The following is a 23,428-nucleotide window of genomic DNA, read 5'->3' as shown; positions in this document are numbered from 1 at the left end:
GTGAAACAATAAGCAAAAAGGAGAAATACAAGTCAGATGAAACCTCTGTAACTGTCAGTGATGCCACAGTTACTTTGAAAAAGTAATCTGATTATTGATTACTCCTCTAAAAAGTAACGTAGTTACTTTACCGACTACTTGATTTTAAAAGTAACTCAGATTACAAGCTACTTTATTAGTTACTTTCAACTGCTGCCGACAACGCCTACAGCTGCGTAATTTGGCAAAATTGTGCTGTGCGATTAAAATGAATAAAAGTATGAGTCTACATGTTTTGTTTTAAAGTAACATGCAAACATCGGTAGTTGTAAAATATTTACTGTACAATTACAAACAAAAATATTCATTTTTAATTTCCAAATACAACTACAGAAAGCTTTTACAGTACTATTGTTGGTGCACTACAGCACTGTTCAGTTAAATCTTGGATTTAAATTGTTTTCTTTTTAAATGCTTTGTTTTGGTCTAGTTTGGTTTTTATCAGTGTTGGAGTGTTGGCTCACATGATCCTCAGTACCCTGCTCAGGGCACCCCAGTCTAAAAAGTCCGGGCACGCCCCTGCTTGCCACCAGGTGCCTTGTTGTAGCCTACATTAAGTTGCTCTGCTCCTCAGCGGATGGATTTGTGCTAAACAGAGGGTTCAGCTCTTGGAATAGAGGAAGTTAGTGTGAATGATGGGACTCATCTTTCCCCCAGGTAAAAGTCAAACAACTTCTCAAGCGTTTGTGTTGATCTCACTCTTGATTGATTCCTAAATGTTTTAGTCAAAGATCTTAAGCAAACTCCCAGCACAGAGTAAACAACAAACCGTAATATTGTCATCTTTAGTCGACACAAACTCAAAACAGTGACTGTGTTTCCAGCTAGAAAATGCACATCTCTCCTCTACCCCTCTATTAACGTTTGTGTGCTGGCTGCTACTACAAGTTGTTCACATGCTAAGTATGTGATGAACACATGACTCCCGTCACTCCTCGAGACGCAAGAAAATAAGCAGATATTTTTTGCAAGAAAAATGAAAAGAAAAGTAACGCATGGTGATTTGGACAAGTAACTTCAATCTGACAACTGGTTTGGAAATAGTAACTTGTGAGATTACTCGTTATTGAAAAAAGTGGTCAAATCAGAGTAACGTGTGACTTAGTTTTGCATTACCAGCATCACTAGTAACTGTGTAAGCAGTTTGTATAACATAATGATTCCTGACACTTTAATATGACAGGCTTGCTATGCTACAGGAGCGAACACATGCTTTAGTCAGAAAGAACATTTTGGGAAGCTTCAGTGTCTGGATGCATGAAACCGCACTCCTCTTACGGAGACTACACAAAGAAAGAGAGAAAGATCCCACTCTCAAACAGTTTATGTTCAACTTGTTGCACTGATTCAACTTTTTTTTTCTCTCTAACACAGTTACAAGCCCTACATTTCTCTGTTGCAAGCCCCACACTCCTCCAACACAAGAGCACTCTGTGAACCAGAGAAAGAAAAAAAGGAAACTAAAGTCTCCTGTATGGCACACAAAGAGCATGCAGAAAAGCACTGGAACACAAGCTTTCAGGCATGGTTCAGAAAGAGGAGAGGAGAGGGATGGCGTAGAGTGAGGTGGAAAATCAGATGGGAGAGGAAGGTAGGGAGGAGAGGAAAGGAGAGAAGGAGCAAAGTGCTCTTTTAAATGGAAATTGGCTCTCCTCTCTCTGATGGCTGGTACGAGTGATGACAACGCCCTCACCACCACCCCCAACTGCTTGAGTGTGGTGTCAGCATTTCCACAGGTACACACACGTACAAACACACTCACATGTGCACATACAACACAGCACGCACACCTTTCCCATCACAGTTACCATCCTAACCTACATAGACATCACAGAAGATGCAAGAACTTAGAGGCAACACACACACACACACACACACACACACACACACACACACCCTCCAGAGACAGGGAACAGCATGAAAGTGTGATGATGCATCATTTTCTTAAGCACCTCTATCCATCTTCTTGTCCTCTCCATCTCTCACTCTGCTTTTCACACTCATCATTCTCCGGAGGAAACAGTGGAAACTCACCTTAGCTGGGTGTTTGTAGGTGTGCAGCTGTGAATGTGTCTACACATAACATGTCTGAGAGTGTGAGAGTTTTCTGGCACATTGCAGAACACCTAAGTGCTTGTTTTTCTTTTAATAAAACATTCATACATGTTTATTGCTCGTGTTACTTTGGAGGGCAAAGGAAAAAGTGAGGGGCTGATAAATGTGATTTGAATAGATGTGTTTTGGACAAGAAGCCAGGAGTACTTACCTACTATAAGTAAGAGATCTGTATCCCTGCAGACTTCTCATCAAAGGGCAACGTCTCAGTTTCAGCGGCTGCCTCTTACTCCAACTGTGACGCCTGATTCCTGTAAATCAAACCAGAGGAATCTACCATTACACACCCCACTCTCTTTAAGGTTTGTTTTATGCAAATTTTATCACAAAAGTACACAAGAGTTTTGTAAACTTGAAGACAACAAAGTTGCTCATGAGGTTATGTGAATGCAGTGAAGTACAAAAGTGTTTCTTGTAAAATATCCAGAAAAGCTCAAAGGCTGGGAAAAGACGTGCCTCCATAGAGAGACATGAGATGAAAAGACGCACGATAAAGGAAACACATCTTAGCTTTGCAATCTGTCTTCTCAAACACAGCGGGGAGAAAATGAGAAGTCAAAAATAGAAAGACCTTTTGTACTCCATAACCTGTTTGATCTTTGCAAGAAGTGGGCACACTTTGTTTTTTTTAGAATAAGGTAGTTAGGAGTTAGATGAAGCTTTAACTGTAATTACACAAAGGTTTGTCTTTATGTCGACGTTTTTATTGTCACACACACACTACACCTGATCTCTTGCCTCTCACAGCTTTTTTTCTAGTGTGTAATACAATTACATTTGTACCAAGACATAAATAGCAGGTGTTCATGTGGCGTCACAGAAAGCTTGGTGTCTGTTTTCATGCCTGAAGAGTGGGAGGGATCATACAGCACTGAAGGCTCTCAATAGCAGCTCCTGAAACATGTGATTTATGTTTAGAGTCAGTGACTTGTAAGGTTTTAGAGCACCGGACTGTCAGCTGAGCTAAATATAAACAGCTATTAAACTACGGTACAAACTGACAGTGTTTACTTAAACAAAGAAAATTTGTTTTGATCCAGTCTCCATTTAGTTCCCAAACAAACACATGCCTCGCTGAAAGTAACTTACAACAGTGCGTGGAAACTCAGGGCCAGAAGGTGGCGAGGGATCGCAATTAAAACAGCATCTTTAAATACACTAAAAAACGCTGTTTCTTCACCAACATGACAATGTACCCCCTGAGCAGTCTAGATCTCCAGCTAAAATAAATGTTTATAGAAATATAAAACAGTAACTTTGAAGAATTGAGCCAGGAAGTTTCAATAACACAAACTGCGTGCATCTCATCATGGAGCCTTTGGATCTGTTTGACTGACAGAAACATTAAAACCCGCTCACTCTCACACTCCTGTCTTTTTTTAAATGGTTTTCAGATCTTCACAGCCCTGGTGAGGAGTTTGTACTCCTGCACTGTTGAACCTGCTCCACATGGTTGTTTTCATATCTGCCCTCGTTCCTCTGACTCTTGTCTTACTCTAACATTCACAAAGAGACAAACCCATGGGTCCGCTGTGTGAGCTCTGTTCACTGTACTGCAGGCAAGCACGCAACTCAATGGAGACCAAATAGCTTCCTTTAAACCCACACAGCTTCACACACGGCTGAGTGTTAGTGTGTGTGCATGGAACAGTGTGTTTTCATTGGGATGGAGCCTGTGTGTAAGTACGTGAAGGAATTTGTTTTCCTGTTTGTGTGAGAGTATCTGTTCAAGTACTTTACAGGGATTTTTTTTAAACATGAATCTATATTTTCTGGAGGTAAACCTTGAGCTCATGGTGAACGTGAGTGAAATCACCAATAGTAGCAGCAGCATAACAGAATATACAGCATAACTTACAGTAAACACGACTCAATTATTTAGCATGGACGCAAGTGCAACTGCATGATAACAGGAACCATTGCTTCATACATGATCAAAGACCATGAAATAGAGTCTTCTGCCTGTAAGACTTTTTCTGTGTATGTGTGTGTGTGCATGTTTTTAATGGCCTGAAAGTGTGTCCTTGTCTGTACCTGTGGTAGCCCTGTGTGTGTTAAAGTACAAGCAGGACAGGGACCAGAGACCTACTTTTAGGATCTGTTGGTGTGTTATACCTGAGCTGGTTCAATCTTACTTTACATGTCTGAATGATGTTCTTTTGGTTCTTTTAGAGCATTAATTCCACAAGGTTAAAGCAGGTCTTAAAACACCCCTGTTCATATGAGATGCTCTCATTTACATAAAAGCTAAGTGGTCCAGTTGGGGAAAAAAGTAAAAAGTACCATTTGAGAACATTATAACATCATCCTACAAATTAAACTGTGATGTTATAATTAATTGTTGAAGATATATTATTTTTGGATGAGTTATGATTTTTTTTTTAATTGGAAAATAGTGGGAATAAAATGATGAGTATCAAAGTCAAATACCGCTGTATCAAGCTGTGAGATGAGCATTTGTCAGAGTCAAGTGTTGTGCATTTCATAATTAAACATGAGCTTCTTTAAATTTCAGTTCGCACACACTCAAATGAAGTAGTTCACATTCATAGTTCTTTTTTTTAATTTTTGAACTAAGTTCATGGTCAAAAACATGAACATACTTGTGCTCTTGTTTCTTTGGCTGAACCTAAATTCTTTCTCAGTCAAGATTTTGAGTCTAAAAGACAAGAAATACCACTGAACATAACTACCATGGCTACAGAAAAAAGGTGAGTTATTCTCCATCCTCCAAAAAACTACATTGCTCTTAAAACATGTTTCATCATGTTTTAATCTGTCCTGTTATTTTCATTAGGCTAACTACATCTGAATTGCAAGCAACATAACCCACAAAGAGCACCATCAGGTTGCTGTATATCTGACTCTAACTGCTGTACCTGAGAGATCCTCAGAATGTCTTTGGTCACGAGTTGAAAGTTGAACCATTTCACTCTGACAACTCGGGTTCAAATTGTATATTGTCGCAGCAAATACGTGTTAGATGTTTGGTGCCCAGGCTCTGGCCTCATCACTCCCTGCAGATAAGTTTACATGAAGGCATTGGAGAGTGATGAAAAAAAACACACTGAACACACCCTGGAGCCTGCAGGTGGTTGCTGGAGTGAAGGTGGGGACAAAAAAAACATGCAGCAAAACAAATGCAGGGCAGCGCAAGTATTGACAGGCAGAGAGAGATGGAAGATTCCCAGATTAAATAGACCGCTAAACTGGGAGGCAGAGGACGTGATAGGAAGATGGTTATGACGTGACGTGAGTAGCAGTGCCGCTCAAGTTGTCTGCCTGAGCTTACTTGCAGGTGTTGCTCTGTTCGCTGTTCGCCTGAATTAGGGATGGGCGAGACCTGGTATTGGTATATTGGCCTATACCAGCTGTCTTTCAAGGTATCAGTTCTCGCCAAGGCTACTACTCAAGGCAAAATAACTTACGTCCAGTAGGTCCACCTCCCCAGTAGTTACAGCTACTTGCTGTGGTTTAACACCACAACAAATGTGCGTAAGGTCCTGTTCAGACAACGTGAACTGAGGAGAGTTAATGGTTAAACTGTTTTATTTTGCACATCAGTTTATTAAAAAAAACTCAACCTCTGACAGTTGTTATTTTCATTTTGCACTTTTGTTTATTTAAAAAAAATCTAAACTTAAAGAGAGTTTTATTTTGGACTTAATGACCGAGTGACTGAGCTGTCTGATCAAAAAGATTTGCCGCTGTGAATTTATGTATCAAAAGTACTAGTAGTACTGGTACTCAGCATCAACAAGTATTTCCGAGGGAGTATTTGTTCTGGTATTGGTCTGTAAAAGACTGGTATCAAACATCTCTAACCAAAATATTATCATGTTAAATAAACACAGTGCCATTTATTGGTAAATAAGTACACAGTGCATAACAAACGTAAACCCAGCAAACAGAAATGCTGTGCTTTTCTTTGCCAGAGATTCTTTCTCATTGATGCAAAACAAATTGCCATGTTTCCTTATTTGTCTTTGTATATGGAGAAATTCATCTCAGCAAACCTTGCAGTTTGGCAATGGGGGGAATCAAATTTTTCCTACAACTTGTTGATCAAAGAGACTATGTCTAAAATGAGGAGTTTTAGACGGATGCTGAATTAAGGGGTCTGAGATTAATAAGGACTTTTTTGAGCCTTAAATCACTTGAAGCTATCACAAAGGTATTAAGGAGACAATATTAAGCATGAAAATGATCTTGAAGCAGAGCGTTCTGTGAGAGGAGTGCATGAATGGTTTAAAAACCAGAGTCTGAAGGATTGAGATAATGTTTCATGTTTTCTTTTATCACATTTATTGTCCAACAAATCAACAAAATGAAGAAAGAGGTTGCTTGTTCTAATTTTTTATAGGGACAATTTAATAAAAAAGACGTGTTTGTTCCTTTTGTCCTTGTAAACACACTTTAGCACAGTTCAGTGGGTTTTTGTTAGAGGACATTTTCTGTTTATTGCTGCAGTTTTTTTCCACTAAACAGATAAATTCTATGGCCAAACTATTTTAATGACAAATGGTTATTTGTATTGTTCTTATCTCAAGGAAGCTATGAAATAAAGAGTTTTGTTTTGTAGTGAGAGTTTAAGCGTTATGTATTTCCCTAATGGCTCCTATATCTCTGCCTCAGGTCTGACCATGCAGGAGTTTTACCATGAAAAGAAGTTTGTCTTTTGGCAGAACATTTGCTCCTGTATTTTATCTTGTGATGTGTTTTTATGATAAGATGCTCCCACGCTCCTTTAAACCCATGTGGACCCCCTACTGAAAACTATACCTCATTATGTGTCAGGGTGGTGCACTCTTTAAATCTGTCGAGGGCTTCTGGATTCCTCATGGCCAGATTAACAGACATTTTACAGAAAACTAAGGTTTACAGTGGGCATCTTTCTTACGCAAAACTGAAAAAAGGGTTATTCGGGGAATGTATGGAATGTACAAAAGTTTCACAAGGGAACTTCCTTTTGTAGAAAATACTCCAAATGTGATAGTAAACTCCTATAAATCATACCCCACCACAATTGTTATTGTTCTCTTTCTCACTGCCGTTGCAAAATATGTGCAAATAGGTCTGTAATTAGGGATGAGGTGTGTTTTTTGAAAATTCTAATAACTGTTTGAATACAAAGACTCAAATAGTACATGTTACCATCTGATCTTATTTTTTAACCGTTTTAACTTGTCGTGGTTGTGATATGATATAATCACCAATAGTGGTTGTAGAGCATCTGAAACACAGTTTTATTTTTGACATTAAATGTAGATTCTGACTCAAGAGCCGGCATGTTAGCGTAAGCTAATCAGGGGTATTTGGCACATACCTGGTCATCAGAAAGCCAACTCGTGTCACTCATTGTCCCATCCTGTTCTCCAGGTGCCCAAAGGAGGTATAAAGTTGAGGCCAAGTTTCCCCCTTGTTTAGGAAAAAGCTTTATGTGTTTGGCATTTTGTATCATTTTGGTTGAGTTTTCTTCTTCTCTGCTACATCCACTATTGTAGTCAATCAGGCTAGCTTCTTCCATTCCCAATCATCAACCTGCAAAGTCACCTTTTGTCTGGGCGCTTGCACTGGAGGTTCTGTGATTGGCTGAGGTAATCACACCCACTCTCAGCCCAGAAATGTCCCAATACAACCAAAACATCAAAACGCAGGCAGAAGAGAGGGTCTGAGGCAGACACAGACACCAACACACATGTATAGAGGCCCATAGGAGATGATCAAAAATGATTGTTCCTGTAAAAGTTGCCTTTTTATTTTTTAGAAAATTCTTGCAGACTCTGCCTTTAAATTACAAAACATTAGAAAACATTCAAGGAATTAAAAACATGAGACAGCACAATTGCTAGTAAAACACATGCAGCATTGTTAAATTCTGTATCCGAGGAGAAATGCAGAGACTTTTTATTTTAAGTCCATTTTGGTTTACAAAGCTAGAAAAGCCTGAAGTAACCAAGTAACACAGTACCAATGCCCTGTACCTGGCAATCGGTACCGGTACTCAACGGTTCCAATTTTTAGCACTTTTTTATGTTTATTTGGTAAAAAAATATCAATTTGTTTAACAATAAAGTATATATTTTTTTCAATTTAACATATTTTTTCTTCAGTATATAACCTTGCAATGCTGTGTTCATGTCCAGCATGGAAAATCACCAACTCTTCCACTCCCTCACAGTCACAAGGATGCATTTAGGTACCTAGACATGGTACTTTTGACAGAATTTGGTCGGTACCTACAAAAGTACCAAATTTGGTACCCATCCCTAACAAAACATAATTATTCAAAAAAGAGATTTTTAAATTATTACTGGTATTGGATCTGATCAGTAACAGTAGCAAGTCCAGGTTACTGTGTTGGTATCAGTGTAACTCTAAAAATCGAAAAGTAGATTTGCTTGAAACGTTCACCCCTAGTTGTGATGTCAATATTTTCAAAGTATCTCCATATTACTCAATTTTGGAAAATCTATAACCTGGAACCTTGTATAAACTGTTTTCAGCCTTAGTTTCTAAAAATGCTTATTTTTTATGAATTTAACAGCCAAAATACATCAAAATCCTACAGTTTTAACAGAGCCTTAGTTTGGCCTGGGTTGACTGTAGCTGTCATGTAATTAAAGCATTGAGCTATAAATCTACAAACAGGAAAACAGATTAAAATGTGTAAGGTTAAGATACCCACACACACATAAATCAGCAGGGACAGTGTGTTCTTTGTATGTGCTTCAGCCCCTCATCTGGAAAGCACCACTGCTGGTGCCTGTTCTCATCTCAGCTCCTGACAATCCTGTGCTGCTGCAGCCCACAGCACTTCCACTGTGGAGGAAGTAAATCACACACAAACCAGAAGCTGTGTGTGTGTATGTGTTTGATGGTGAGATGGTGGGTGTGTGTGTGTGAGAGGAAGTGAACATGGCAGATTTAACTGGCTGGTGAGCAACAGAGAGCTGCTTCCCTTCTCCATGTCCAGGCAGCTTGGCTTCTCACCCATGCCTCAGCTCTTGGCTATTCAGTGCTTGACAGACACACACATGGGTGGAGGAGATTTTGCTTGTGTGCTTTCACCAACCAACCAACATGTATTTGTTAGGATTTGGAGTTGATGCCTTGTAAACTTGAGTTGGCGTGTTTGATATTTGGAGATTTGCCTTAAAATAGTAAAAATCCAGAATTCACTAAAATGTGAGAGAATAAACCTTTGACCAACACATCCCACCCATCACTTTCAGTTTTGATTGACATCTGCCAGGCTCAGCATGCAATAACAGCCCATGTTATAATCAATGTGCAGCCCTGAGCATGTTTGAGTCCTCTAAGGCAGAAGCAGAAAACTGAGAGGAAGCTTTTCTATCTGAAAACATTTATTTCAATATCACACTGGATCATGAAAAAAATGAGTTTCAAGATGCCGTTTATCCACATCGTAGCACACACATGCAATATTGGCTCCGAAGTCAGGAAACCAATCAATTCAGCTTCATGCTGCAGCTTTTATACAATTCAAATGCAATTGAAAAAGGTCTTTACAGCAACTAAAATTTATGGTTTATACTGACACAGAAATGGATTCTGAAGTAGAGACTGAAGTGTACATCATGAACCATAAAATATATGCTCTCAAAGCTCTAAGCCTGGTGTAAAATGATGGTTTTAAGCATATTTTAAAGCTTAACTCCTGTAAACTACCTCAAGTTATGAAATGTTTAACATATTTCCTTGTGATTTCTTGCCATTAATGCCTGTTGGCAGTGACACCTTAACATTTTATCTGATCTTATCGCAGCTATTTTGTGATTTATTGTGTTTTTAATGTTTACTTTTTAAACAATATGTCTGCCTTTCCCTAATGAATGAAACTTGTACCTCACTTTGGTCAATTGGGGTTGTTTTTGAAATGTACATTATGAACTCTGACTTAATGTACAGGAACTGTGAGGAATTTCTACATTATCTCAAAAAGGTCTTACTTCTACATATGCCTGATTGAAACCAAAAACTTAAGAAGAGATTATCAGCACCAAAACAGATTATTTCTAAGTGCTAATTCTCAGCTACCCGATCGGGTTGTTTCACAGCACGTTGAAGTCTCTATGACAACACTGCGCCAGCTGACAAAGTCTTGTAAGAAGAGACATCTGCGTTTCTCTCTGCTGAAAACAGTTTCTTAGATTAGTTTTGTAGTAATGGTGGACACTAGAGCTGGACCGGCAAAAACAAAACAAGGTCAGGGGAGCAGAACAAATCTAAACAGGAGAGAGATAGAGCACAAGTGAAAGGCTACAAAATGAGCTAAAGGCTAAAACACAAGCTAAAGGCTAAAACATAGCTTAAGCAAACTTCTGAGGCACTAGCCACTAAACTTAGAAAGTGTGCTTGTTGTCACGTTTTAAAGAACAGTGCCACGTAGTTGTTGATAAATGCATTACCTCGTCACATTGTTTCCTGTAAAAACTTGCCTTAAACACCAAAAAAGTAGCGTTAAAAAGAAGATCTGATCTGATCTAGACGATCCAGTTTGCATGTGTTTTCGGCACCGTCACACTTTACGGCTGCTGTAAATCAAAGCCGGTTGCAAAAATTTCTGCTGTGTGGGACATTTTTAAAGTGAATGTTCCTCAAGGAGGTACCAACAGGGCTCATTTTGATAAAAGTATGATTCATCATTTACAACAGAATCACCCAACGAAATACGTGATTTATCAGAGAAAAGTATCTGTATCAGATTGGCATCGGCAGTGTGCACGCGATTCTGGCCAAAGGCGTCTCTGCAATCCACTTCAATCAGACAGTTCTTACAGTCCCTTTAATTAATAAAGTTTAGACAGAATTACTCTGCTCCTATGTGTGTCTCTGCACAGAAAGACAGAGAGCTCAACAAATATACAGGGTACTAATAAACAAAACAATGACTCAGAGGTAGAAGTAGAGCTCAAGACTGTTGACTTTTTTGTTAAATAACTCTCTTATACTTTTGTCAAGTGTCTTAGAAGGCAAAATGGCCACAAAAAAGGTTCTGAATAACAAGAGTATATATATATAAAAAAAACATTCCACTTAACAGAGAGGTAAAAGGCATCCATCAGTGCTGTACCTTTCAATAATTTTCCTAAGTAGTATTCTTCCAAACCAAACAATGGCAGATATCATGGATTGAGATAATGATGCAAACCTTGTTTGACCTTGTTAGGCTCTCCGACAAAGCTACCATGAATAGCTAAAAGAAAACTGGTAAAAATCTACTATACAGCAGCTTCACGTCTAGATGGAGCCTGTAATCTCAATGTTCCTCAACAGTAACTCAGCCTACATAAAATGTATGTATTTTAAGACACATTCACCTAATATACACTTCTTCAGATCTAAGATAATCAACGCTGACCTGGGCCAAAGTTAATACCTGTGATTATTTATTTGATTACTCTTGCCTCCTGTGGGAACTCAAATACCTGGTTGCATGTAGATTGAAGCCAGTCTCCTGTACCTTCACAATGGTTTCTTATAAACCTAACCATATAGTTAGAAGGCCATTGTGCTTGTATGTTTCCAGAGGCTTTTGGGAAGTGATAGTGTGATATATGATACTGCTTTATGAAAGAAGGTCGCTGGCCTGGCGTAGCTCTGACTAAGCCAATGTGGAAGTTTTGTGCTGACAGCATTCATGGATATGCAGAGAAGCTGTTTGAAACTGAGATAATGAACAAGATCTGCTCACTGTAAACAAAACTCATCCAAACACTTAACAGGCCACATCATTTTGCACTCTATTTTCTTGTTATCTCCAGAGAGACTAAATACACAAACAGAGAGAAGCTGAAAGAGGAAGGAAAAAAAGCAAAAGCACCCTTACTGCTCAAAATTATAGGCAGACAATACAATTCACTGCTGACAGTATGGGCTCTGACAGCATAATGACTACTGCTACTAATGCAGGGACTGCACCGCGCTCCAACAACAATGCAGCTATTTTATTTGTCAGGCACATTGTGCTTGGGGAATATTGAGTTGTGATGCCAGAAATACCAGCGACAGTGAAAAATTGAAAACGGAACCATTTTTTTGATGGCAGCCTAAATGGACAGAATGAGGCATGCAATAACAAAAGCAACGAGTCAGCTTGTGAAAATCAGATATCGTTTTAGATCATCATTGCAGCGGGGTTGGTGTTGCCACACAGGACCCACATACTGCAGTTTAATCCATCCTCTCTGCCATCCTTAACACTATCACTCTATCTCCCTTTTCCCTCAGGTTGGAATAAGCGAGTGGACTATGAGCCAGGGACGGGGAGTAAGCAGCTGTTTCCTAAGATGCACCTGGAGACCTGTGGGGGGCCACTGTCGTCTGTGAGGACCACAGTGGAGCTGCAGACCAGCCACATTGGGAAAGGCTGCGACCGTGAGACCTACTCTGAGAAATCTCTACAGAAACTCTGCGGTTGGTTCTGCATGAAAATCAGACTTTTCCGTTGTGCTTTGAATACTAGAACCGTGCTGTTGTGGCCAGAATGATGAGCAGCTTTGATTGAGTGTGAATTTCTGGCATGTAGCAGCAAATCACATGAGACTTTGACCTGTGGCTATACGGATGGTGGTGGATATGTAGAATATGCAGTGGATGGCTGATCAAAGATGACTTCTGGCTGAGGCGGCAAACTGAAAGTTGTTGCCGTGAATTTGAAGTAAGCTTTTGCTCAAAGCATCAGTGGGATGCAAGGTCTACGCATCAGGGTCAGACAGGGCCTAAGGTGCCCTTTTTAAACCAACGTCTGAAAGCTCTCAGTCAGTGTTGCCTTCTTATCTCTGCTTGTGTCCCTGGTAAATCCCAGTGCTAAATGAAGGCACCAGAATAGCAACTTAGAGCCGTGTCACTAATGATGTGACAGCACAAGGGCATTAGCTGCCTCTGATGTGGCCAGGCCTTCTCCTCAATGACTGATGAGCAGACAGGCCGCCGTGTCGGTGCCCAGAGCACCAGCCCAGCCTCCCTGTGCCCTCCTTCCCACCCACACCCCACTGCCAGCAGGGGGGCTATAGTCATCATCTTTGACTAACGGCCTTCAGATACCCTATCCTAGCTCATCTGAATGCACACTGTACCCTTGCGTGTCTCTTGTGGCTCCCGGTCCATGCATGGTTTACCACTAAAGAGTCCTTTTCAGGCACCTCATAATCGTTATCTGATAGCGAATAGAATAAATTGTAATTGCTTTTTTAAAGCGCAATCAATTTGAGATAATGTACAAAGACATTGGGAAGAGAGAAGGCTGCAGCTGGGTGCTGCACAAGTCAATGCGTATTTATTTACTGGGGAATCTAATTACTGGAGTCAGAGCACCAACACTAGCCTGAGTGTAAGGTGGAGAAAAACAGTTTAACAAATGGGGAAAAGGATCAATTAATGTGCTAATGTTGTGTTATTAGCAGCAATGAACAGATGCATGTTGCAATCGTTTCCCTGGACGAGAAAGACATGGTGTACCCTGACATCGCCCATTTCTCCCCAGAACAGCAAGGTTCCTGTATCACTCTGATTTATTACCATCCATAAGCTGTTACAAATGATTTATAAATGTGGTTTGAAGGCATGAAATGCATTTTTCAGCTTGACACAGAGGAGCGAAGATAGATCGGCAAGGTCATGTCAAATACACATGAGAGCAAGGTGAGCGGCACGGCACAGTCACGTTTGTCAAGATGACAGTTTGAAAACTAAGATCGTAAAGGACTCAGCTTATTGAGGTTATTGTGTCAAACAAATGATGGAGCGGTTTTTAAAAGGGAGAAAGAGAAAAGGATGAGTCAATGCAGTGTAGTAATGATTGGTGTGTTTGTCAACAAGTGTCGGTATCATTCAACCAAGGTGCGAGGTATAAACAAAGCATGTGATTGGCTGAGTCCTTGAAGTATGTTTTCTTTTTGTGTTACAACTGCTCAGTCAATATGTCCTCCGTGTTTCCATAGAAGCACGTTTTAGTGAACAGCTTTGTGTCCATGATTTGTCAATGATGGCTCATGTCTCTTTCCTTTTGAAAGTCAGTTTCATTCGCCATGAATCAATACCCACATCCTCTATCCATCTCGGCCCATTGATTACATATTAAGCCCTGCCATCTGCCTTACTCATAAGTAATCATAGCCAAGGTTAGACCAATATACCCTGCATATCTGCCCAGATTGTTATTGACACATCCTCTGTCACATGTCTTATTTGTCCCCATGACGATGACCCCAGGGGCGTCCTCAGGCAGCACCGACCTCCTCCCTGCACCCAGTACTGCCACCAACTGGACGGCGTCCCTGGTGACTGACAGCGGCAGGGACAGCGACTTGATCTTCAGGTTTGACGGTCGTCAGGCAGCGAAAATCCCAGACTGGGTGGTACCCCAGAATCTGACGGATCAGTTCACTATAGCAACCTGGATGAAGCATGGACCCAGTATTGGACTCAGAGCTGAGAAGGAGACTCTACTTTGTAACTCCGACAAAACAGGTAGGTGTGTGAGAATGGGGAAATTGATGGAGTTATTTCCATTAAACTTTCCTGCATCCTGACTCATTCACTGATTGGTCAGTCAAAGCAGGTCAATTAAGGTTGGACCACTTCTTTTCAAAGAAAACAAGAAAACAGTAAAAAAAAAAAATCTCTAGAAAAATAAATAAATAAATAAATAAATAAATAAATAAATAAATAAATAAATAAATAAATAAATAAATAAAACAAGATGGCTTTGAGAAATACTAATGTTTTTTTTTTTCTCACAAAAAAAAACATCATAAAATTGATTCAATTTTAAATCAACAATCTTTTCAAAAGTATTGCTTTGCTGTAAAATAAATATCTTGCCTAAATAGCCTTATAGTTGGGGAGCTAATGTACACCATACAGGCTACCGTAGCCAAAAAGAGTGTTTCCTACCAAACACCTTCTGCCCTACACTCTCAGGATTAACTGTAGATTATGAGAAGATAGTTTTAATACGTTTGATCTTTTCATGGGACAGCTTAATAAGCCTCATCTCTGGTACATTTTGCTGATTTTTGTCCCCCTTAAACAGGCTGTTATAATGGGGTCAGGTGAGGATACAGTCTGCTTGAATGCTGCTTCACTGAACCAACTTTAGCACTCTGCAATGATCCTGCATGCTAAATTCAGTAACATCATGGCTACTTTGCCTGAGGGGAGGATTTTGCTTTAAAACTCCTGGTGTTAAAATGCTATATGAGACGACCTTGAGAGAAAAAAGTGTCTGTGAACCAGGAGCTGCTGTCCCAGTTTCCTGAGCTCTCGTACAGCTACATGTCTAGCTTTCCTGACACTGACTACATGAGATAATTTGGTCCCTGGTGATCTCTAACCACTCCTCACTCTCACTGCCCCCCACAGAGATGAACCGTCATCACTACTCGCTGTATGTTCATAATTGCCGTCTGGTGTTTCTTCTGAGGAGAGACTTCACCCAGGTGGACACCTTCAGACCGGCTGAGTTCCACTGGAAACTGGAGCAGGTAAGACACTGTGATAATCTGGGGCGTGTACTACAGAGAGGGGCACTGTAGTTACATATGACCTTTGTCTACACCTCCACTCATCTTTGGCTTTAATAAGCAGCTCATGAGCTCATCTCTGAGACAGGGATGAAATTTCAAGCTTGGATTAAACATCCACTGGGATTTGTCTTAAAATTGACTCTTTATCTCGTACTAAGGGCAGAAACTTGAACACACATTTACAGCGTGTCAGACAAGGAAGCACAAGGTTCATTACAGTGTAAGAACCACTGTACCACATTTTAATGGACTGTTCCTATATAGTGCCTCTCTAATCCACTCAAAAGGCTTTTACACTTCATGTTATATTCACCTCTTCACACCATATTCATACACAGATGGTAGGGGTAGCTGTGTCAAGTGTCCATCTGTATTTTCTACGGCTGCAAGATGATGCATTCTCTTACTCATGATTAACTGTTTAATTTTGATTGATAATCAAGACATATTTTTTAATCATATCAAAAAGAATATCATTTCGAATTTCAAGACAACTTGTAGTCTATATCAACATTTAAATCAATTCTTACAATCATATTCATTCACACACTCCACAGCACTTTTCTGCTTGCTTTTGTGATGCAGCTACCTATTGACATGGGTCTGATAGCTGCACCTTTATGCTTAGCTCAGACATGGTAGTTTAAATTTGAAGTACTTTGATGAGGTTTTTGTTTAGTTTGCCTTAAAGGTAGGGTCTGCAGGAATTTTCATTACCTGTTAGTAGGGATTTACCGATACCTAGGGATGGGTACCTTAAACTTTTGAAACGATACGGTACCGATGCCTACCTGGCAATCGGTACCAGTACTCAACGGTTCCACTTTCTGTACTTTTTTGTGTTTATGTGGTAAAAAATATCAATTGGTTTAGTAATAAAACATCTTTTTTTTTAATTTAACATATTCATTCTTCAATATATAACCTTGTAATGCTGCATTCACATCCAGTATGGAAAATCACCTACTCTTCCATTCCCTTACAGTCACAAGGATCCGTTTAGGTACCTAAACATGGTACCTTTTGGTTTTATGTGAATCGGCACCAGGTACTTCTGACAGAATTCAGTCGGTACCTATAAAAGTACCTTATTCGGTACCCATCCCTACCGATACCAATCAGTGGTATCTGTTATTAGTGTATCGGTGCCCCTCAAGGCTCAGTCAGTATCAGTGGGAGGAGATCCATGGTGCTGATCCAGGCAAACAGCTCTATGCCTTTTTGTTTTTACCAGCACTCTTTGCTACATAATTTGAAATGTTGCCTCTGATACACTTGCTTTGTTTTTAGTTGCTATAGCAGTCTACAGGGTATAAACGTTTACATTTAAAAAGAAGTTGCATACATTCTGATACATTGTTTTGATGGTAAACATTTCAATATATCATAGTTTAAATAAATATTAACTTCAGTAACTAGCCCAACAACTATCTGTAGCATTGTGTTTGTAGGTGGGAGACACTCTAGAGCTGTGCACCTGACTTGGCACGTTAGCACCAACCAATCACAGGTATTTAACACATACCTACTCATGAGAAAGCCAACTTGCTCATTCTTAATCCCAAGCTGCTCTCCTGGTGCACAAGTACAAGTTGAGCCAAGCCTTATCTATTTGGCACTTTGTTTCACTTTGGTTGTGTATTTTTCCGTATTACTTCCACTATTGTAGCCACTTGGGATAGCTTCTTGATCTTACGAATAAGCACGCAAAGTCACTAGTGCACTGAGCACGCAGTGATTGGCTGAGGTCACCGCGTCTACACTCCACCCAGAAATGTCACAACACAACCAAAACATCAACATAGAGGTGGAGGAGGGGTTGAGGCAGACACAGACACTGACACACATGTAAAGGGGCCCATTTTTATTTTTGCAGGAAACCCCTACAGACTCTACCTTGAAAGTGCATATTCTTTTTGATCTGTCAACTTAAATGAACGAGTGTTTCTTAGACTCAAAAGTGGCACTAACAAGCGCATGTTGTTGGAGAAACTAGAAATAAATGAATGAATAATGAATCATTTTCAGACTATATTCACATCATAAGCAATAAATATCATCCTGGTGCTAACTAATCCCTTTCATAGGCCACACACAGCTGATTAAGCCAACTGCACCAATTTGAGATTCAGTGTCTTTCCCAAAGTCAATTTGACATGTAGATGGCAGGAGCTGGGATCAAACTGCCAACCTTAGAGTTGGATGATCCACTCTTCCACTGAGCCACAGACACTCTGACTGAGCATGAGGCTCACAGGAAGCTTTCTGCACAGGCATGAGTTTTGTGTTAATTGTAGAAGCTGTATGCTTTTCTATTTACCGCCTGGCAAGACGAGAGATCCTCCTCAAATCCCTTAAAAGCCTCATGTTCAATTAACCCCAATTAACTTGTTCTCATACCAAACGGCTTCATTACTGTGCAGCTTCCTAGAAGAGTTGGTGCCTGTTTTTCTTCTTTCATTTTGGATATGAAAACTCTCTTGTTGATATTTTATGACACACAAAGCTACAGTTTCCATTTCAGCCATACCATCGCCTGGCAGGCAATATAGATAACAAAAATATATGAAGACGCCTTCAAGAAATGAACATATCCAGAGATTAAAAGCTTCTTACTCAACGTAGGATCAGACATAGAGCTGATTGCATGCATAATTAAAGGTTTTTGTGGTGAAGACATTTTGGCATAAGTAGGACAAGTCTGGAAATGTTTTAGAAAAACAGCCAAAAATGTCGGCCCCTTGATTCAGCAGACACAGAGTTAAAATATTCCACTCTGGCATCAATTTGTAAGGCCTTTGATTAATTTTTAATCAAGCACTATCAGGTTTTTGAGTCGTTTTTATCTTTTGAATGCAGTCTGACCTCATAGTGAAAGCTCCTTTTATAAATCTCTGGGTTAGCAAAAACACAGACTCACTGGTGTTTTTATGAGTGTGTGCTTGTCGACAGCAGCTGCCTGTTGATCAAAGATGCTGTCTTGAAGTCAGACAGGTCACTTCGACTTGCAGCACCCAGCACTCACCCTTTGAGGACATTAGATTTAGGAGGGAGACACACAGCTGAGCCTAGACACACAGATGCAGCGCCCAGGGCTGATTTGATCAGATAGGTCACCAGGTCTTGATGACACATGTCGGCTATTACCGGGAGGAGGACACAGTGTGTCTATGTAGTATTACTGAAGTGTTTTTTATCATTATTTTTTTTATTAATTTATTTATCTAGGTTCCTTTTTCTGAATCTTTTTTATTTATACTCTTGTACAATAAGAGGTTATTTCCTAAAAAGAAATCTCCGAATAAACACATTAAGTTTGAATCCCACTGCTTCTAATTTCAATGACAATGTTTTCTTAAAAAATTGTATGACTATTCAGTTTTTATCAAATAATTGATGTTATCAATGGCTTTTAGGAGTAAATTTCAAGGCAATAACAACCCCTGTTGACAGAGATGACATTGTTTTTCTTTTCACAAGTTGATTTAGATTTTTTCATCTTGTTTTAGAGAAATTTTAGAGGCTTTTGGCAGAGATTCACATGAAATTTATGGTTTGCAGTCAGTCCTTGTCTTGTCTTAGGCCTTGTACGCACTTAGCTGGATATTCTTAAAAACAAAAAACCTCTCCTCATTTGTTCTTAAAAATACTTTCAGTCACACCCACTGGGCAAATGTTCTGTTTAGTCGAGGCTTTCTAAATCCATAATGGGCAGTGTTTTTCCAACATAAAACCAGTGCCATCCAATCAGAAATAGCCCCCATCATTCAGCTGTGGAGGAACCAAAAAACTTGGTTTCCAGGCGTCTACACAAAACCGGAGTTTTCCAAAATCTACACTTTGGCCGGAATTTTCAGAAAACACAATTTTAAGTGACACAAAGTTGCAAAATCATGTGGACAACAGGCCTAAACATATAAAAATATATGCCGTTTCCCAAATACCTGGTTATGTTTGGACATGGACTTAATCTATGATGTGGCCAAAGGAAGGACAGTATTTGCTAACCAAGTGTTACATATCCCTGACCAACGCCAGATTCATTCTGACTACAACTGGGTTTTTAACTGTTTTTTTAATATAGTCAGAGTCCAAAAAGGATGATTTTGACCAGTTTTTAGTATCTAAAAACACGTTTACATGAAATCAGACATACATAAAAAGAAACTTTATGTTACTAGCCGTTGGCTTTTTTCATTGTTTGTGCTGACGCAAATAAATACAAAGCAATATAATCCTCTGGGAACAGATGTCTATGTGTTAGTAATTTCAGTTATTTTATTTTATTTCATTAGCTTATTTGACAGGGACCATGCGAAACAAGGAAGTTGTCAAGCCAGAGTCAGCTACAGAGCTCATTTTCATCCGTGGTCCCTGGGCAGGAAGATCTCAAGTTCAGTCAGCAGCTTGTGTTGTACGACTTCCAGAAAAGACTTACTTTTCCTGGTAATGTAAAAACACCCTGGTTAATCACACGAGTAGCATCTTTTCATCTCTTTTCAGAAGGTTTCAGTTTGTAATAAAATCTACCAGGATCTTTCTCCCAAAGATCACAAGAAGGGGATCCATTTCTCTGTTCAGCATTTATTCTGGTCACGTTAAGTTTACAGCACTGGTCCCAAAAGAATGAGTCTCAATATCCGAGAGCGAAACAATTTTATGATAATCATTGCTATGCCTATACAGAGGTTGGGCTAAACCAAACACCTGAGAGTAATTGGTGAAAAAAACATGACTGACACCACTGTCTCAACCCACAGTTGGGTGACTGGGTGAAAGTTTACACAAGGTCAAAGAGACCTCACAGACACAAGCTGGAGACAGAAGCTATCCTTCTATCTGCCAGATAAACATACATCAACACTGAAACTGTACAAGAACATAGGACTAGATAAATGCTAAACTATGTCAATTATTATGAAAATATAAAAAAAGTTCAGCTTAAGACAGTAAGTTACACAGAGGCTTTATTTTGATGTATTCAAGCAGCATGAGCCCAATGGGAAACAAAAAAAGGGGGTTTTCTTCTGTGATTTATTCTTAAATGGAGAAGAAAAGAGTTTTTTAAGTGGACTTTGGTAGAAAAAGTTCTGATTGATCTTCCTTTAATATATTTGAGGTGTTCAGGAAATCTACCAACTAGAGGTCGACCGATATGGGTTTTTTGGGGGCCGATGCCGACGCTTTCCAAATTTGGGCAGCCGATGCCGATATGCATAGCCAATTTTTCCAATTTGATATTCAGGCCGATTGTTAAACAAATATATATTTATCACATTTTTGTGAAACGCAGCAATTCTGAGCAACTAAAAGAAATCTATTACAACAAGTTGTGTCCAGTCCTCTGAACATTTATTCAGCTTTCAAAACAATGAAATATTTTGTCTGAGTAAACACACAATGTAACAAGCAGTAATAAACATTCACACTCTTCTTAAAATGTCAAAAAAGAAATTCAAACTTATTAATATAATTTGAACAAAAGTATGTAATGTATCCAAGTGGTTCCACAATTTGATTTTTTCGGCCGGCCTATTTATCAGTCTACCTCTACTACCAACTGACTGACTTGGGCAAACACAGTGTTGAATAAATTTGTTGCTTAAAGTGAATAGTGTGATCTAAAACTGGATGACACCTCCACTTTCATGCAAATCTGAGTTTTTACAGAAAAATAAATCATTTTCAGACATCAGAACACTTCCTGTGCTGGGAATCCAGACCTCCAAGTACAGACATAAAAGGTTAGATAACAACCGCCATTGTGAGCATGTAAAAGGATTATGAACTAGCAGGGGTTTGAATAAAGTACAAGGCAAATTATTCTCGAAAGTCTGACACAGCCTTAGGTTTTCACAATGTCATTGTGGTAAAACATTTATACATTTTGAAATGAAAGTCTTTTTTTCTCTCGTCTTCTGAATTCCCAGCACTTAATTCTGCAAACAGAGAAGAGCAGATTCTGGACTTGGTCTGTGTTACTAACAGCATGCCACATACGCAGGCTCTTTGTTAATAAAGGATCAGCTCACGTTGGTTTCCTCATTGGCTACATTTGATAAAACTCTACATGAGTTAAGTAAGTGGATAAGGCTGGAACTTGATTTCTTTTCCAGCTATTGATAGAAGAAAAAAAGGAAAAACTCAGGCGCTAGTTAATTGTGGGGATTTGTCTGAATTGATCTCGATTTATGTATTTTATTAACCCGGGGTGATAAAAGTTCCTACAGACTATGCAGCAAATTAATCTTTGAAACAAGCTGCACAACATTTAAACTGTTTCCTGAGCACTTTTTGAATCTCATCCTCTTCCTTGCGTCCCCCCTCCCTTTCATTTCCCTCCCTCTTGTTAATGCTTGTCTCTGAAACCCTTGGGCATGAAAAGAAACTTTCATTAAGTCGCTATCTCCCCTCGCCTTCTCGCCACTTCTTCTTCATCTACTAATGTCTTTTAAACAAAATGAACTTCTGAATACCTCCAACCCAGAAACACCCTTCCACAGAAGAATCTCCTCCTCTCCCTACATGGGTTTATCACACAAGTCCAATTAATTTCTCATACAATCCAATCAGGCATTTCGAGTCTGTGCATAATGACTGGAACAGCGAGGATGTGAGATGGTTGCAGATATTAGTTTAAGCTCCTGAAAAAAATGGGTGTACTCTCAGTTAATAACAGACTGAGAATACTGCAGCCTGCTTCCAGCCTTTTGTGTTTAGAGTGATTCAGTATTTTAAGCAGAGCTATCTGCAGCGAGCGCTGTTGAAAAAGACGGACAGGGGTTTTTATTGACTCGGAGAGATTTGCATTGAGCTTGTATTGAACGTGTCTTTTGTGCTCAGATTCATATTCTTTGAATGCAGCCTTACATTCACGGCTCTGAAAGAAGGAGACTGTCAATCTTGAAGCTGTTTTCTGCATGAGCCAGTATTGAAAGAGCCTCTGAATGTTTCGCAAGTATGTAGAAAATTGGATTGAGTCTGGACCGTCCAAGAAACCGCCTTTGGCACATACAGGTGTCGAGAAATTTCACCGACTGGAAGAGTGACTCACACTCTGAGACTGAAGTTGTTGGACGGAGCAGCGTTCAGGGTGAGAACAGATGAAGAAATATGCCTCAGTTTTATCCAAACAATGAGCTTTGTGAAGGGCTCTCACTTATTTTGTGCCTCGTTTTTATCTTGTGAGGTGTTATTAGTAATTTATTTGAATTTTTTGCCCATGTGTTCTGGATTTTTTGACCCTGCTTTTTCTCAGTTCAGGCTGTTCTGTGTGGGAGTGGCAAACACTAACTTTTCACATCCCACTCCTGCTAAAACCAGAACAATGTAAACAACTGTAAACCATGGGCATCTGTCAAAACATAACCAAAACTTCAGTAAATCATCCAAACATTTATTTTCAAATAAACCAAGTTAGCTCCTGTAGCAGCCATTCCAACTTATCTGTCAAAGAGCTACTTTTGTGTAGGGCTGCAACGATTGGTCGACATAATCGACTCATGGACTATAAAAAAATTAATTGATGCAAATTTTAACAGTTGACGCATCGCATTCATGTTTTTATTGTTCTGTTTGTTTTATTGTTTTGTTTTATTGTGAAATGAAATACCAGAGGGTAAATCTGTAACTTCAGTTCACTGCATGTGGTGCTGTGTTATTGGATGCTTATATGGGAAAAGATCACTAAGTTTATACATTAGGAATATTAATGAGGAAAA

At 39.4% G+C, this 23,428-nt stretch overlaps 1 protein-coding gene and 1 long non-coding RNA gene across 2 annotated transcripts in view; one reads left to right on the top strand and one right to left on the bottom strand.

Moving 5' to 3' along the window:
- The window catches only part of LOC141798032 (uncharacterized), an 80,587-nt gene extending 78,197 nt beyond the window's left edge, over positions 1–2,390 (bottom strand). Inside the window, exon 1 of the long non-coding RNA XR_012599122.1 lies at positions 2,306–2,390. This is a non-coding gene — a long non-coding RNA (uncharacterized LOC141798032). The remainder of the gene's footprint in view (positions 1–2,305) is intronic.
- The window catches only part of LOC141798031 (calsyntenin-2-like), a 398,473-nt gene that overhangs the window by 283,080 nt on the left and 91,965 nt on the right, over positions 1–23,428 (top strand). The window contains exons 6-8 of the mRNA XM_074679796.1: positions 12,409–12,594; positions 14,392–14,649; positions 15,544–15,665. Of these exons, the coding sequence (XP_074535897.1) occupies positions 12,409–12,594; positions 14,392–14,649; positions 15,544–15,665 (566 nt within the window). The remainder of the gene's footprint in view (positions 1–12,408; positions 12,595–14,391; positions 14,650–15,543; positions 15,666–23,428) is intronic.

The sequence above is a fragment of the Halichoeres trimaculatus genome, unplaced genomic scaffold (genome assembly GCF_033239565.1).
Source record: "Halichoeres trimaculatus isolate MK-OKI-2021-1 unplaced genomic scaffold, fHalTri1.1 fHalTri1_scaffold_9, whole genome shotgun sequence".
In the NCBI taxonomy this organism is placed as follows: domain Eukaryota; kingdom Metazoa; phylum Chordata; class Actinopteri; order Labriformes; family Labridae; genus Halichoeres; species Halichoeres trimaculatus.
This window is presented reverse-complemented; position numbering and strand designations above follow the sequence as displayed.